The sequence below is a fragment of the Lissotriton vulgaris genome, chromosome 12 (assembly GCF_964263255.1).
Source record: "Lissotriton vulgaris chromosome 12, aLisVul1.2, whole genome shotgun sequence".
NCBI lineage: Eukaryota > Metazoa > Chordata > Amphibia > Caudata > Salamandridae > Lissotriton > Lissotriton vulgaris.
Window position 1 is genome coordinate 620847405 of NC_141700.1, and position 15859 is coordinate 620863263.

Here is a 15859-nt window from a genome sequence, read left to right on the forward strand (position 1 = left end):
CACTAAGAAAAGCCAATCTTTCAGCCAGGGAGGATCAGCAATGTCATGTTATTCACAAACAGGAAGATAAAGGAATGGATCTATCGCTGACACATAGATGTAAATACTGCCACTCAATTACAACAACTAGTGTTTGATTTTGTAAAAAGTGGGTGTGTAACAGAATAGTTCCATGTTCTATCAGAAGAAAGCCATGGGTATGTGCTTGTGCATTTTCTATGATGAATGAATGAACAAATTAATGATTAGTCTTGTTAAGCGCAACAATTGCCCGGAGGTGGCGTGGCGCTATGCAAAACATAAGGACAATGAAACTCAGTAATGATATTTTCTAATGTAGCTGCATGAACAGCCATGTTTTTAGGGATTTCCTAAAAACAGAGAGTGATGGTGCAGCTTTCAGTTTGTAGGGCAGACGGTTCCAATGTAGGGTCGTGGACCTGAAAAAGCTTCAGCCGCCCCAGGTGAAGTGTTTCAAAGCAGAGCTGGAGCACAAGGTCCTACCGGGGGTGTACCATCTATGGTTTTCTTTAAGTGGAATGGACCCTAACCTTAAAGGATCTTATAGTCCAGACACAAGCCTTGAAGCTAGTGCGCTCCCTGACTGGGAGCCAGTGAAGTTGGCTGATGGCTGTTTTTGCCAACTGGAATTTTGAGATTTTCAAGAAGAATTGAACATCGGCATTCTAGAGAGTTTGTAATTTTCGTAACGAACCCTTGGGTAATTCTAGATAAAGACTGTTACAGTAGTCCAGTCTTCCTAGCACAAGTGCAATGACTACTGTTTTTAGGAGATCAACGGGTAAGAATTTTTCAATCTTCTTAATCACTGAGAGCATGAAAAGAGGATGAGTTGACTTTATTCACTGGATCTTTTTATTTTAGGTCCCTGCCTAGTATTACCCCCAGATTTTTTACTTTCAAGGCAGGTGTGGGGAGTGATCCTAACTCGGACGGCCACGAAGCTGGGGACCAGAAAGACGGGCTATTCCAAATATGTATTATTAACCTAGAACTCATTTAATAAAAGGTTACAGAACATACATTTATTAAATAACGTGTTAAATAATTAAAATATATTTTATTAACTTATAAATCGTCATTTTAACAGAATAATTAAAAAAAACTAATCTACAGTAACTTTTTTTTATTTAGCATGAATCAAATTGGATTAAAGGTTGTTGAATTAATGTATTATTATTTTTAAAACGTTGAACAGTTTGATGTAATGTTTATCTCAATTGAAGTGTATTATTACATGTTAAAATAATACAACATGATTTAATAATTATCATTTTTTTTAATATTAAAGAAAATGAATTGTCCATGCGAGGTACTGGACTCACTCCAAGGCCGGCTGGAGAAATTGTACTACTGTGTTGTCACCTTTAAGGCTATAGTAGCTTCAGAAGTGGATTGTGAATAGCAATGTGCGTACGCTTCAGTAACTTGACCTTCCCCGTCCCCTGTCATTTTGTAGTACTACTCTCCCTTTGCCACTCCCATTGCGCCTCCTCAGACAAATAAATAAAAAAACGCCTAGAAAACACTAAACATTTGCTTCCAGTGCCACTTTTGCCGCTCTTAGGCATGCATTTATCTTTCAACAACGCAGCTATCGTGATGCCGTATTTGTTTTCTTATTTGCAAACAGAAACCAATCATCTGAACGCCCCCCGCCTCCCCCCCCCCATTGTGACGGGCAGCAAGAAAGCAAGAAAGTCCGAGGCAGGCTCTCCGGCTTTCGAGGTGGGCGGGGCAGTCTGCCTCTCCACCGCCCTCCATATAAATGACGGTGCACAGATATTCCGTTCTGTTCACTCGCCCTTGGCTGCAGGGAGAGCAGCTTGATTGTCCCAGGAGCCTCCAGCCACTGGAGAAACAAAGATTCACAGCCCCCTCATAGGCCACTGAAGGACAAGTTGCTGCTGGACAGCAGCCAATCACGGACAGCTGAGGAAAACTTGAGAATCGCAAGAACCGCAACTTCGGAGCCCTTGCTGAGACTTAATTATATCGCTAACGGAATCGTCATGGCAGGTAAGCGAGGTTCTCGCCAGCCAGCAGGGGGCGGTATGTTCGCAGTTTAAACAGTAGCAACTGTTTCTATGATAAAGTGATTCAATGGCGGAGCCTCTTAAATCTGGTGGGACTAGGCGATGGGGACCGAATTTTGTCTCGCTGCTGCGACTTTTCATGAAGAACCGGGCGGCAAAAACACATGCCCTCGTTAGACCGGTGCAGAGCCACCACCTATCTTCATATTTCAAGGGGGTGTGGGGTTGTTCTGGCATGAAGGGGTCCTAGTTGGTAGCCGTTCCTAAATCGGATTGACCGGGACAGCGCCCTGGGCGGAAATACAATTCGGTGTGTTTGTTGTGGGGGCGGCGGCCGTTGCTTCTGGCTGCTGGAGATGTGCGGGAAGGTGAGGCTGTGGTTGGTAGTCTCTAGCTTGCCATGTAACTCACAGGGCCGGCCCTGAATTGGATTGACCGGGACAGTGACAATGTTTGTTGTGGGGGCGGGTGACCTTGAGATGTGAGGGCGCTTGGAGGGAGGACATGGGGTTGATGAGGTGCTAACAATGCGTTAAAGGAAGGCTAATTGCAAAGTCTTAGACAGGACCCTATTGAGACCAAGTGGGATGGACACGCTACTGCTGTTTGCATGACATTAAGTCATGCAGCTCCCGGGTGCACCCCTCGGAGTATTGGCGCCCCGGTCCTGGGCCCAGCTCGCCCACGATCGGCCCTGCATGTGAGAAAGGTGGCAATTCATCACATTATTTGAGAGGGTCTGGTCGTTCAGGCTGTGTGCCCTGGTGCTCTACACGCCCTTTCATGTATGTAAGAGGATTCCTCCTGCACTGGAGCCCGTGATAGTCTCGTGCATTGAGAGGTTGGAGTGTTTATAAAAGTGTGTAATACTTGATGGGAAATGTTAAAGTGCACCAGGGCGGGTGTTGTCAGTATGATTCCTGTCCATGGGTTGGTTGGTGATGGGGGCTGGGTGTGTGCTGCCTTGGGAGGAATGGCTGCATGCCTCTTGTGCTGGAATTGTTTGTTTTTTCTTTGTTCTGTTTGCGAAGGTGAACTACGGGAGGGACTGTGAGCAGGTTCCAGTGTACAGCTGCCATGAATCATTCTATAGTTAATGTGTCCGGTTGACTCCCGCCCCGGTTCTCTTACACTATATATTATTCAGAGCCACTGAGGCAAACCTAGAGTGTGATTAATGATTGTGATGATAGGTGAAAAGGTGTGGGAGATAACAGTTCATGGCTTTCGCTATGCTAACGGCTTTAATCGCCTGTCATGGCCCCTTTTCCACAGTCCGCTAAGGTGTTTACCCCACAGGCGTGTCTGTTTTGAGTTTACAGACTTGCCAAACTGGAAGTTGCGGGGCAGTCCTTTTCGGACTAATCCGAAATGGATGGTCCCCCTGTAAAGGGTGAATGGAGAGATCGTCGGATGGTCTGGGTCCGATTTTGTTCCAATAATCTCTTATGATTATTGTGAAATGTGCGTCGAGAAGTAGCCATAACACACGGTTAATCGAGAACTGCAGTGGTGAATCTCTGAACACACAGGTGTTCAGCATACCTCGTTCAAACACGTTTACCTTGGATTAGCTAATGAAGGCTATCAATTTTATAACCGAACATCGATTTTAAAAGGAAGAACCCGACAGAGCCTTTATTTCATATCTGTAATTTGTCTGGCATTAGCATTAGCTAAGTCACGGAATGGAGAAGGCAGGCATTTGAGAGAGTGCTCCCGTCTTGTATCGTGTCTTTCTACGAGCAGGGAAGAGGGTTTGGGGAGCAGCTTGGTTACCAAAACAAGCACTGAATGCAAATTGCTCTCCTCTACATAGTTCGGGTTGTCGGGAAAACCTGGCGGGTCAGAGGCACCGGTACAAAACAAACCAGCTTCTTTAAAGACGCAGTGGAAAATTCCCAAATCAAAGTATATTTAACTAGACAACAAGCGCAAAAAAAGTAAAAACTTCGTAATCCTTAATGGGCATTTTGAAAAAATTACACATTTATCCTAAATGCGCCACTAGAACGAACGATTCGACGTGGTAGGGTGTAAATGCCTACCTTCGATATTATCGACTGTTGCAGATCCATCATGCCCAAATGATGAAGCATGACACCTGAAAGGGTGTGTGAGGGCATTAAATCCAACAAAATGGATCCCCAGGGTTAACCATCCGTTACCCGACCATTTCTTTCGCATCAGACTGTATCAACCTTCTACCTCCCTCATCAGGAACAGCACAGCAATCTTGGCATATATCAATTAATTTGATACCTTGAGGTACCAGTTTTAGTAGTCTCATTTAGAAGTTAGCCTGTTTGAGAGGTCAGACGGTAACTCTGTAACAGCCAATGATGATATTAACTTTTCCCCATCAAAAAAGATAATTTGGGGGTTTTGCTTCTGTGATATGTTAAAGTATGTGACCCTAATCGTGATAGGGATATATATATCTATATATATATATATATATATATATATATATATATATATATATATATATATATATATATATATATATATCCCTATCTTAGGGCTCAATAGCATTCCTTTGGGGAGACTCACATATTTTGTTAAGGAAAGTGGGTGCTTTGCCATTGGTTTAAATGGCAAAGGGGATCTAGCAGTCTTAAAACTGCTCTTCCAGGCTGCAGTGGCGGGCAAAGAGACATTTTGTACTTTGTCACACATAGGGTGGCACAATTAGTGATGTGGGCACTGTAACCTACATGCCCTGGGTACCATATACTAGGGCATTGTATGTAAGTAAGCTCATGCAAATTGTGGATAGCCAATTCAACATATATTTTGTAATGTTAGAACACAGGCACCGAGCCAAAAAAATGCACAGACACCGAGCCAAAAAAATGCAGTATCAGTCCAAAACTTTGGGGGTGATCATGCAAAAAGTGACATTACCTTTCAAAACACAATTTGTGAAATAAAATGAGACTGCTTTGCCATGCAATTCCGAAAGCAACCAGTCTCCTTTCTCCCCCCCCCCCCCCCCCCAAAAAAATAAGCTTCTCAATTTTGGTTATAAAAATAACTAAGTTATCTACTGAAGCAAGGGCAGTGTGAAAAGAGTTAACAGTTGTGTAAGGAGTTTGGGAATATGGATTGTGGGTATATGGTTACGGGCATAAGATTAAAGTTTTTGGTATAGTGTTGGGGCTTGGCAAATGGGGTTGTGAGTGTGATAAATACAGTTAAGGATTTGAGGTATATGGGTTGAATGGAATACGGTTAAGGGTATCCGAGATAAGGATATGAGTATAGAGGATGAAGGTATGTAAGTTGGGGGGGGGGGGGTAAGTAAACCGTTTTATGGGTAAAGAAAACTGGATGCTGTGTGTGGGATGTCCTGCTGAGTTTGGAGTATGTTGTTTACCCCTGTAGTTAAATTTGTTTAGTAACAATGTAACAGCTGGAGCCTTATCAGGTTCCCCAACCCAGGATGCACATCTATCAAGTATATTTGAACAGTCCACTGACGTTCAAAGAATGTCTTGCTTTTATAATCCAATTATTCCTTAACTTATACATTTTTCAACCATGCATTTTCTCCAGTCCTCAAATTTCGAGTGCCTGTAAAGGCTTTGCTAGTAGAGTTCCAAAATTCGTCATAATTCATTGTGGAGATTTTAATCCCAATGCGTTTCGGACACGGATTGCCCTTCCTTTGGAATAACTTGCAAAAGAACCAAAATGAGAAACTCGTGTAACCAGCATGAACTGAATATTATTTGAGGTAGACCTGAAGCTGTATGCAAATACTGTAACCTGCATTTGTCACTAGTGCGAAAATCGGTGCACTCCATATTGCTTAAACGTACTTTCTCCCAAAACCACTTCATAATAATAAAGTATGACCCCGCATTTATTATCAGTGCTCAAAGGTGCTCCGTGTCACTTGCTCATACGCTCTCGCAAATCATCTTGACATAAACCAATAAAGTAAACGTGTAAAAAAACGACGCTGTGAATCCAAACAGTAAAAAAAAGCATCTCATATGCACGTAAAGCTAAAAAAAAAAAAAATTAACCAAAGTAAATGGTACTTCTCTTGGGGTTTTTATATTTTAGCGCTGTGTTGAGCAAGCACCAGTATTTGGAAACTTTTGGAGTTTTTCTTTTGAACTAGACCCCCCTGAATAGGAAGACTCAGAGGGATTCTTTATCAATCTGTTACACTCCATTGCATAAGCTTGCAAAGAAGTGCTTCCATTGCAATGCATGGACTTGTTGTGTTGAAGCTATTGCATCCCAAAACCATAATATGGTGCACGGTTTCCCATCTAGACCCGTCGCCTCATCCCAGCTCCATGGCAGGAAGTGATGTTGACAGCAGTACAATCCAGGAAATAAACAGATTGCACTATCCTGTTACACAACCTCCTCCAAGCTGTTGTCGTTTTTTTTTTTACCCCTTTCCACCCCTTTGTGGTGGTCTGTTATGGTTCAAGTTTCCTCTGCCAGTTTCCCATTTAGTAGTCTCATCCCTGTACCTTATTCCTTTCCCCTCTTCCTGCTGTCATTGAAACCTACCACCATATTACCTAGTCCTGAGGGAATGACTGACTTTCATCACTGCCTCCACCACCAAGCTTTAGACTGCATTATTTTCTTTGTCCTTTAAAATAAATTTATTTTAAATGTTTTGATATCAATTTGGAGATGCTGCTGCATGGATTTCTGAGACCCCAAACAGTGACAAAAAAATAGCAGAATAGGCAGTTGTACCAAACCTCACATTGGGCAAAAAGGCTGTTAACAACTAAGCGCCTGGAATAGAGTTTGCTGACACTCGCATATTGCACAAAGATATAGTGAGGGGTTGAAGGTAGCGTGCAGAATGGTTTGCAGTCCTTGGCCATGATCAACGCCAAGTCAGACAATGGAGTGACTCTCTTCTGGCCTGCCCGAACTGCAGCAGGACCTCCTTTAAGTGTAGAGAACCCTACTGAGGTATTCATTAGCTCCACATGAAGTCTTACTTCCTACCAGTGAGGGACAAGATCAGACTCAAAGTAGCCTGTCTAATATACTGAATGGCTCTGTGATACTACAAAGAGTAGGCGGTGCCAAAGTTTGTTTGATTCGGAAGGGATTACTTTATTCTTTTCTCTACATCCTTTTTGATCCAATAGGTCTCGGGTGGCACAAAGTTATCCTCCCTCTTCTTGTTTATTCATCCTTGGTCTTCACTATGCCCTCGGGAAACATACGGGTATTGGACAATTAATTATCCATTTCTTGCTTAGAGCCCCTTCCATCTCCTCCCACCTAAAACAGCCATAAAAAACTTAGGTATGTGGCTAGACCCGAACTTAACGATGGAGGTCTAGGCAAAAAAAAATCAGGAACCTGCTTTGGGATACTGCGCCTGATAAGAAAAATAATATCCCTACTCCCAGAGGATTCTACGAAGACGGTAGTCCAGGCCTTAATGGTATCCAGGCTGGACTACGGCAACTTTCTTGGCTCTCCTAAATAAGACACGAACAGACTACAAGTCGTACAGAATGCAGCTGCCCGACTACTGTGGAATTTACCTAGACACCACTCAGTTAGACCAGCACTGAGAGTTGCATTGGCTTCCAGTTCAAGCCAGAATTAAATTAAAGTTCTTAAGTCTGGCTCACCGAGCCATGTATGGGAGACCCCCCCCCCCCCCCCCTCATCCAAAAGTTGGTCTCATTACTCTACCCGTCGACAATTTTGGTAAAGTTCAAAATTCATGATGAATGTGCCCACATTCAAGAGCCAGATGGGGTGGAAGGTCCTTCACCCATCTGGTACCAACACCCTGGAACAGTCTGGACCCAGAGCTGACTTACTGAAAAAGTATCCTTAAAATAAAAAAAACTCAGACATAATAATTTACCTGCATGCTGTATAAATCTGAAATGTAATCCTTGTTAGGCTCCTTACAGTTGTAAATATGGCAGTGTGTGCATTATGTAGGTTGTGTTGCGCCCTTAATACAAGTACAGACCAGTGCCATATTTGGAAATTACTGGATTTGGCTGACAGCTGAAATTCTAACCGTTCCCACAATAAAATACATTTTAAAATGTATGTAATAACATTGTGTTATTCTAAAAAGGAACAGTGTTAAGTGCATATTGTGCAATACTGTATGACCATAATGTTGTCCCTTCAGATCTCTTAGGACCCATATTCCTTTAGAGACTATTTCTTTACTAATCAAGTTTACAAAAAAGTTAAGATGTGGTAGCTGGTATTAATCTCCACTCATTAGCAGGTTCCTTTTGAAATGAACTAGCTGTGTTATGGGATACTCGCTTGCTAGGACCTCCACCCTCGAATGTCATGCTATTTTCCAGTTTTATTTGTGAGCTCAGACACATGGACCAATATTTATCCATCATTCCTTCACCCCACATATTTTGGGGTCATGGGAAGAGGAAAGGGGGAGTAGGTGGTAGATTAAACAGGAAATTTAATAGAAATTCACCCGCCCATTCTTAACGATCAGTCCGTTCCACAATATTCCCCCCTTTTTTTTTTTTTTTTTTTTATTGTACTTTCCTGGGCAATCTCTACTTTCATGGATTCTCTCAAGTAAGCTTTGAGCAAGAAGTGAAGTACATCCACATGGTCAATCAGATTGACACCTTTAAAAATACAATAATAACCCAATTATGCTTCCAAGATTAAAAAAAATAAATTCCATATCCAGATACTCAATAAGAATATTTACCAATGTTAAATTCTGTATTTGATAGGGTAATTCCCAAGACTCTCCCAAAGAAAGGACTTCTGCAGAGGATATAATCACACAAGGATAGTAGGAGATGGGCATCCTGGTCTTCCATAAATAAATGATGGACTCGTGTGTTAGTGAAGTGCCATAATGGATATGTAGATCTGACCTAATTTGTCAGTAATACCTCATATGTTAAGGTTTTGTTTATGAGTGTAAAGTACTACAAATCTCTAGAGTACTAACTGATTGGCATCTGTGAATTATAGTAAGCAAAAGGGAGCAAAATGTTCTTAATTGCAGCTGGTAAGGTCAGATTATGGTCTTACAATTTTCAAATGTCAATAGAAAACTCGAGATGTTCATCCTACAATACATGCACTTCTTGTAATGCTCAGGCTAATGCACCCGTCTGTGAATTTCCCCCTCTCTGCTCTTGATTTCCCTTCTGCTTGGGAATAATAGGTCTTAAATGCTGATTCTTATAAAATATAACCAATGTTGCCTAAGGGCTTTTTGCAGGGACAGCCACGGCGTAAATAGAGAACTGCAGAACCTGGAAAGGACAGCTAAGCTAAAGACCTAGGTGATGAACACAGGAGGGGCTCTGAATGTTGCAGCATGGTTCACCCGCTTACGGGAGAGTCCAAGCTGGCACCACTAGTTAGGGCAGGATCAGACTGAATTCACATACAGAGCGTGTCAGAAAACTGTATACAGCAGTTTGAATCATAAGAGTAGAATATCTACCGTATTTTCCGGCGTATAAGACGACTTTTGAACCCCTGAAAATGTTTTTGAAAGTCGGGGGTCGTCTTATACGCCGGATACAAAATTAGACCCTTTGTTTTCATGGATTTTTCGACAGCGCTTGCGACCCAGCGGGAGCGTGGGGGGGCTCTAAACTGCCGTCCGACACAAACGGGTAAAGTCCGCGCTATATAAAATCGCATGCCTGCAGCCAGGGATACCGAGCAGCTTTGCACCATTTCCCGCCCACGCTTGCGACCCAGCGGGAGCGTGGGGGGGCTCTAAACTGCCGTCCGACACAAACGGGTAAAGTCCGCGCTATATAAAATCGCATGCCTGCAGCCAGGGATACCGAGCAGCTTCCACCGTGGAGACACAAACAGGTAAAGTCCGCGCTATATAAAATCGCATGCCTGCAGCCAGGGATACCGAGCAGCTTCCACCGTGGAGCGGAACGTTTATTACATAAACCCAACGTTAAGTTACATGGATCAAGTGCCTAGACTGACCTGCACACGCGCCTCCACATCCCCAGGCAGATGGATGAGGCAGCAGGAGGTCCTGAAATATAACAGGCAGCTCTGAAGATGGCGGCCCCCACTGTGTTCCACATGTGCTGATCTCTCTCTCCTTCCAGAAATCTCATGCTCGTCGGAAGGAGGGGAGTGTCAGTACCACGTGATCTCCTCAGTCCATGGAGATAGAAAGTTGGACTGCGCTGGAAGTGGGGGTCGTCTTATACGGCGAGTATAGCATGAAACCTAAAGTTTATCAAGCAAAGTGGGGGGTCGTCTTATACGCCGGGTCGTCTTATACGCCGGAAAATACGGTACTGTTTTGTTGTGCAAAGAGCAGGTTGAACCACTAACCTCTATGGTACAGCCAGTGGTGGAAGTACCCTAGAGGAACTTGTGCTCCAGCTGCATCCAAGCAAGGACAAAATGTCCTTTGTACCCTATGGTAGTACCTCTTCTAGTGGGACTCCGACTCCGCCCCCTCCACCTGCTCCTCATGCCCTCAAGTGTGTGATGCTACAACTACGGGTAGAACACTGCGCGTTCTCCTGCGATGCAGTGGTTATTTTTATTTCCCAATGTGTTTGAGGGACTTGCCTTGCTTCATTATGATTTCCTTTACCCTTGCTTGAGTTGGTGAAAATGGGTATTTTACATCTTTGAGCTTTACTTGCTCTAATGTATCCACCCTCTTGGAAGAAAATGCGCTTTTCTATCAGTGGAAACAGAAGATCTGCCAAAATGTGGAGCTGGCTGGGAACCAGAGCATGAACTTCCTTTGCACTAATAGTTGGCAGCGGCTCGCACATGGCAGAGCATAGGGTTCTGTTTTGTTGTTGCTCAAGGGCAGGGCATGTCAGATCAGCACGTGGAAGTTCTGCTGCTGCATTGTCTTTATCAGTTCATCCTATCACGTGCCTAGAGCATCAGTCTCTGAGCCTCTGTAAGCGTACACATTGTTTTGGCATGTACTAGCTACCATTGGGGAGGGGGGCTACACATGTTTAAGTGGGAGGCCCTTCAGGCAGAATCTTTGTTTCTCCCCTTTTCTCTGTTCCTAGACCATGTGCAGCACGCTCACTATTGAATTCGCTAACGTTGGCTGTAAATAAATTCTGCTGTGCAGACCATCCTGTCAATCCCCCAGTTTGGAAAACCTTTTAAGGTTTTCATTGACTTTAGACCGTGGCTGGATCTTTTGACAATTCTTCCCACTAAATCACGTGCGTCTTCTCATGGCTCCTGTACATCAAACATTGACATTAAAAACGAGTTTCTTCTGCAGACTGTTTTTTTGGGGGGATCAAACCAGACTGTTCGTGAACCGGGTAAGCCCAGATGACTCCTCTGAACTAATGCATGCGGACGAGCTTGTGTTATGTAGTTTGATTTTTATGTTTCACACAATACTGATTGGGTTAATGCTGCTGTGAGCCTAGGCTAAGCCTGCTATTGCTGGGTCCTCGAGTAAGCAGAAATTCAAAGTTTGTTTTAGAAAGATTGATTTAATCTAAATTGGGTATGTCTTTAGTCGACACTGGTAAATACAAAACCCTGGTTTTCATGTTTAATGTGCAGAAAGTGTTTTTTTTTGTTTTGTTTTTTTTATTTTTATTGTGAAACTTCAAAACCTGACCCTTACTAGTAAAGACTCAGTGTCTCCGTTTAGGATGCAACATAATTCTACAGGCTTGTTTGTGGGTGATCTCAATAGGAGTGTGTCACTCTCGGACCAGAGGATGGAGACTATGGGATACGATGTCTTTGAAACAATCCTTTCAGCATATTGTAGCAGTCAAACCGGGACTAATGGAAATGATGGGACTTGAGGTATGTGCTGTCCTGAGCATGCCACCAACTGTGCTGCTTAACTTTGTGTATTTTGAGGTTTTCTGGAATGCCGATGCAGTGACCAGCACAGTAGTCCACCTGAGATAAAGTATGTTGCTGCTTCACTTGATTAGACAGGAGGGTGAGACTGCAAGAGTACCAGTCGTAGGACCTTTAGAAGATAGCTGTTTCTTCTATTTCTTAATGTGGTAAATGTAGGGGATGAATAGGAGTTTATCTCTTAAAGATAGGCAATTTTATAAGGACTGAGTCTAGTGGAGCATATAGACTTAAGGTATGCATGAAATGCAAACCCAAGCTGCCACTGGTCTGCCTCTTTACTGGGTGTCCCCAGGTGGCCTTTCCCAGACTCCCTTAAGATTCTAGGCCATACAAGGGCTGCTACGTTATTTTAGGTTGTTCTGTGGAGCTTTGCTTGGTTTAAGCTGCCCGTGTTGCTCTGCCGCTGGATGTTAATCTCTCAGTGCTGCATAGCCCCTGGTTAATGCTCCCTCGTTGTTGTTATTATTATTATTATTATTATTTAATTTTATACAGCGCAGCAGCTACCTGAAGGTTTCACGGCGCTAAGGATATGAAAAAAAGGAGATAACTAGCGGATTTGGTCTATTGGTTAAAAAGCCAGATTTTTAAGTCCTTGTGGAACTTCTGGTACTGTAGTTCGATGCGCAGCGAGAAAGGCATTGAGTGCCAAAGTACTGAAGCCAAATAGGAGAAAGAACGTACCCCCGCCCCCCCCCCCATTCTAGTTCTTTTGATCCTCTGAATTTGAAAGTTGTGCTGATTAGCAGAACGAAGGGATCTCGAGGGACGATATTGATGCACTAACGCCTGAAGATAGTGCGGTGCATCTCCTTCATTGATCCTATGCATGTAGCAGAGTTTTGAACTTAATACGATTCTCAATCTTCAGCCAGTGAAGATCACGTAGAGCAGCTGAGACAGATGTTCTTGCTGGGAGATTTCAGAGCATTCTGGCGGCAGCATTTTGGACTACCTGTAGCCTGTGTAACACCTCCTTTCCCACTCCTAAGTACAGAAGTTACCGTAATCGAGCCTAGATGTAATGAGGGCTTGGACTACTGTTCTTTGAGAACCAGAGTACTTACCAGAGTACTGCATCTTAGGTACTTCAATGGTAAGCTGTTCAGCATAAGTATCATTCAATGCCACAGTTCTACACCACACAATCAAACTTAACTACATAATTCGACCATAAAGCCAAAAGGGTGACAGCCAATGCCGGGCCTATTGTCCTTGCAAGTGGTTGTGTAATAAACTGAGACAGTCCTCTTGCATCTTTTCCAACCATGACTTGTTCCTCTAGGCACAGAAAAGTTGTCCTGAGAGAATCACGTGAACACTTGGGTAAGGGGTGACATTTTTAGAGAAATGGGTTGCCTTACAGATACTTAAGGTCAGGACCCTTTTTTCCTCTAGAGCTAGAGGCCACCTGGTGTATTTTAGCTGGTAGATAACCTAGCTATTGAACAAATGAGTGTTTTTGTTCTAGATGTACTGGGCAGTGTGGCCAGCTTATCATTGATCATAGGCACTTGTTACAGGTCCTTAAGCATGCAGCCCAAGACTTTGGATCAAATTGTAAGGGTTGGAGTAAAATATTGAACCCATGCTCCTTAGTTTCTGAATTGTGACCAAGGTTGTTTCAAATGTTCAGATGTCCATATATAATCATTTTCTCCGCATCCATGGTAAAGCTGGTCCTAGCACGCATCTTGATTTGATTCGGTTTCCATTTTCAACTGGATATGAAACTGCGCATGCTTTCTCTAATTCTGAAATTACAGCTGTTTAGATGCATGTGTACGTATACTGAATAGTTATGGTAGCTGTTTCATACTGTGACTCTTCAACAAGAGAATTTGAAAGCATCTGATATGGATTCGTTTATTTTTTTTATATTTTTTTTTATTTGCAATAAAAAAACAAATGGGTGAAGGTACTCGATAGTCTATTCTTTTCATATATGCTCCAAATGTACTTGGAGGGCTAACCAGTAAATAAAAACCTAAACCATTTATGGTGAAGGTGAGAACAAGACAAATGTAATCTGATTGATCAAATGATCCATATGGCAATTCTACAGATCAATCAGTAAATCGCATGCGATGGATACTTGGGGTGTTAAAAAGTAATGCTGTAATAAGTTTTGATTACTATACAACTATTAACTAACATTTAGATTCTGAGCACATTAAAGAGGTCAAAACCGAAGTGTGTGCATTCAGTTAAGATTGTCTTAGTCTTATAATTCACTGCATGGGCTGTGGCTTCACTGTGGAGTGGGATGCTGCCTTCAACACTCTTCACCCTAACACTTAACACCTGACAGAATCCGGTCTTTGCACGCCTTCAGGGGTGGCCGGCATGGCTGGCTCGTGCGTGGGAGGGAGGGGAGAATCTGGCTCACAGGATGCTTTAGATCATTAAAAAAAACTTCACTTGCTACGGCCTGGTCCCGCGTATTCTCTCCTGCTGCCTGCGTCCATCTCCAGGTCGGAACAGGCAGCAACCCCTAAGCCAATCTCAATGCTCCAATGGAGCACTGATTGGTCTGAGCGCCATGACACAAGGACAGCCAGTCCCTGTTTGCATTTTATGGTTGCCAGAACAGCCCTCATTATTATTTGTCACTAGATGTGATCTGTCTTTTTCAAAGCTCTTCAACACTTGTGTTCGCGTTTTTTTTTAAATTTATATATTTTTTTCCTGTCCATCCACAGTGGGAGCTTAATTTGGTCCTCATATTTTCGATGTGCATTCCCCTTGAGTCTCTTCATAGCTATCCTTTTGCAGCTCCTGACCCTCAAAACCGTGTTTCTCAACACCATGACTTTGGTGTAGGAAGTGAGTAAGCTTCAGGCTCTCTGTATTAACCCACCATACACTGCCTTCTTCCCAGACAAACTGGTTCTGCAGACATGAGCATTCTTCTTACCAAAAGTTATAACTCCATTCCACATTGGTCAAAACATCGCCCTGTCGGTGTTGTGTTGTATTCACCTCAACCCTATAAAGAGGAGGAGACTCCATTGCTTGGGCCACTAAAGATCGCTCCTCTATACATCGAGCGTACCAAGGAAAAGTGGCGCCTATAGGGGCCCTGCACTTCATTTACGTAGTGGAATGGCACAAGTGTTGAGTTGCATGTCGCCACCTTCCTGCGTGCTGAGGTACTGCTCAAATGTTTCCAGATCTAGTCTGACACCTGGTGAGTAGTCAGAAGGTGAGGAATGTGCAGAAACGACGGTACTGAAGGTAAGTAAATTGTTCTTTAAGAAGATTTGGAAGTGGTTAATCCTTGTGGAGGAGATTTTGGGACGCAAAGCAATATACCGATTTCAAGAGCCACTAAGGCAAATATCCGTGTCAAGCACACTGACCGGACACTACCTCTCATTTTCTAAACCATTGTTTATATTTTTGCCCTCAAATGTGTTCTATTCTCCTCAAATTTCCTCCCCTTTTGTCACAAGACATTACTTTTCTTCAATCTCCCAATCTCCACCCCCTCGAGGACCTCCATATTCTTGCAAACATTCCTTGTTTTTCCAAGGTGCTAGATGAAGGTGCTAGATGTTTTGAAATGATCAAACCTGAGCCGAATGTAACCCACTGCACTGACTTTTAATCTTAACCAATCTCTTGTTCCTAAAAGTTCGGCAAAGGGCAACTCCTTAATCTGTTCACGTACAGTGCACGTCAGTGTTTTACAATACTGTCATGCCAAATAATTCACTTTTTTTCAGTTTACTTTATTTTTACTAGCAAAGTGAGTGCCGGCTTTAACCACCTCCTAAAACACAATGTGATATATGCAGCGGGCTGTGTGACGGCCAGCCTTTTGCTTTATTCAAAAGGCAGAATTCCAGGCCCTAATGGTCAGTGGATTTAAAGGTCATTTGGTTTTCACCCTCATACCCCTAAATAGTAATCTTCTCTATCTA

At 43.1% G+C, this 15859-nt stretch overlaps 1 protein-coding gene across 2 annotated transcripts in view; it reads left to right on the top strand.

Annotated features, from left to right (window-relative positions):
- NQO1 (NAD(P)H quinone dehydrogenase 1) overlaps window positions 1-15859 on the top strand; it is a 221302-nt gene that overhangs the window by 185171 nt on the left and 20272 nt on the right. The window contains exon 1 of one of the 2 annotated variants that reach the window (XM_086945624.1): window positions 1747-2040. The exons of the other annotated variant lie outside the window; for it this stretch is intronic. Within the exon in view, the coding sequence (XP_086801750.1) occupies window positions 2034-2040 (7 nt within the window). The 5' untranslated portion in view covers window positions 1747-2033. Of the gene's footprint in view, window positions 1-1746; window positions 2041-15859 lie in introns of those variants that run through there. 2 annotated transcript variants of the gene reach the window in all.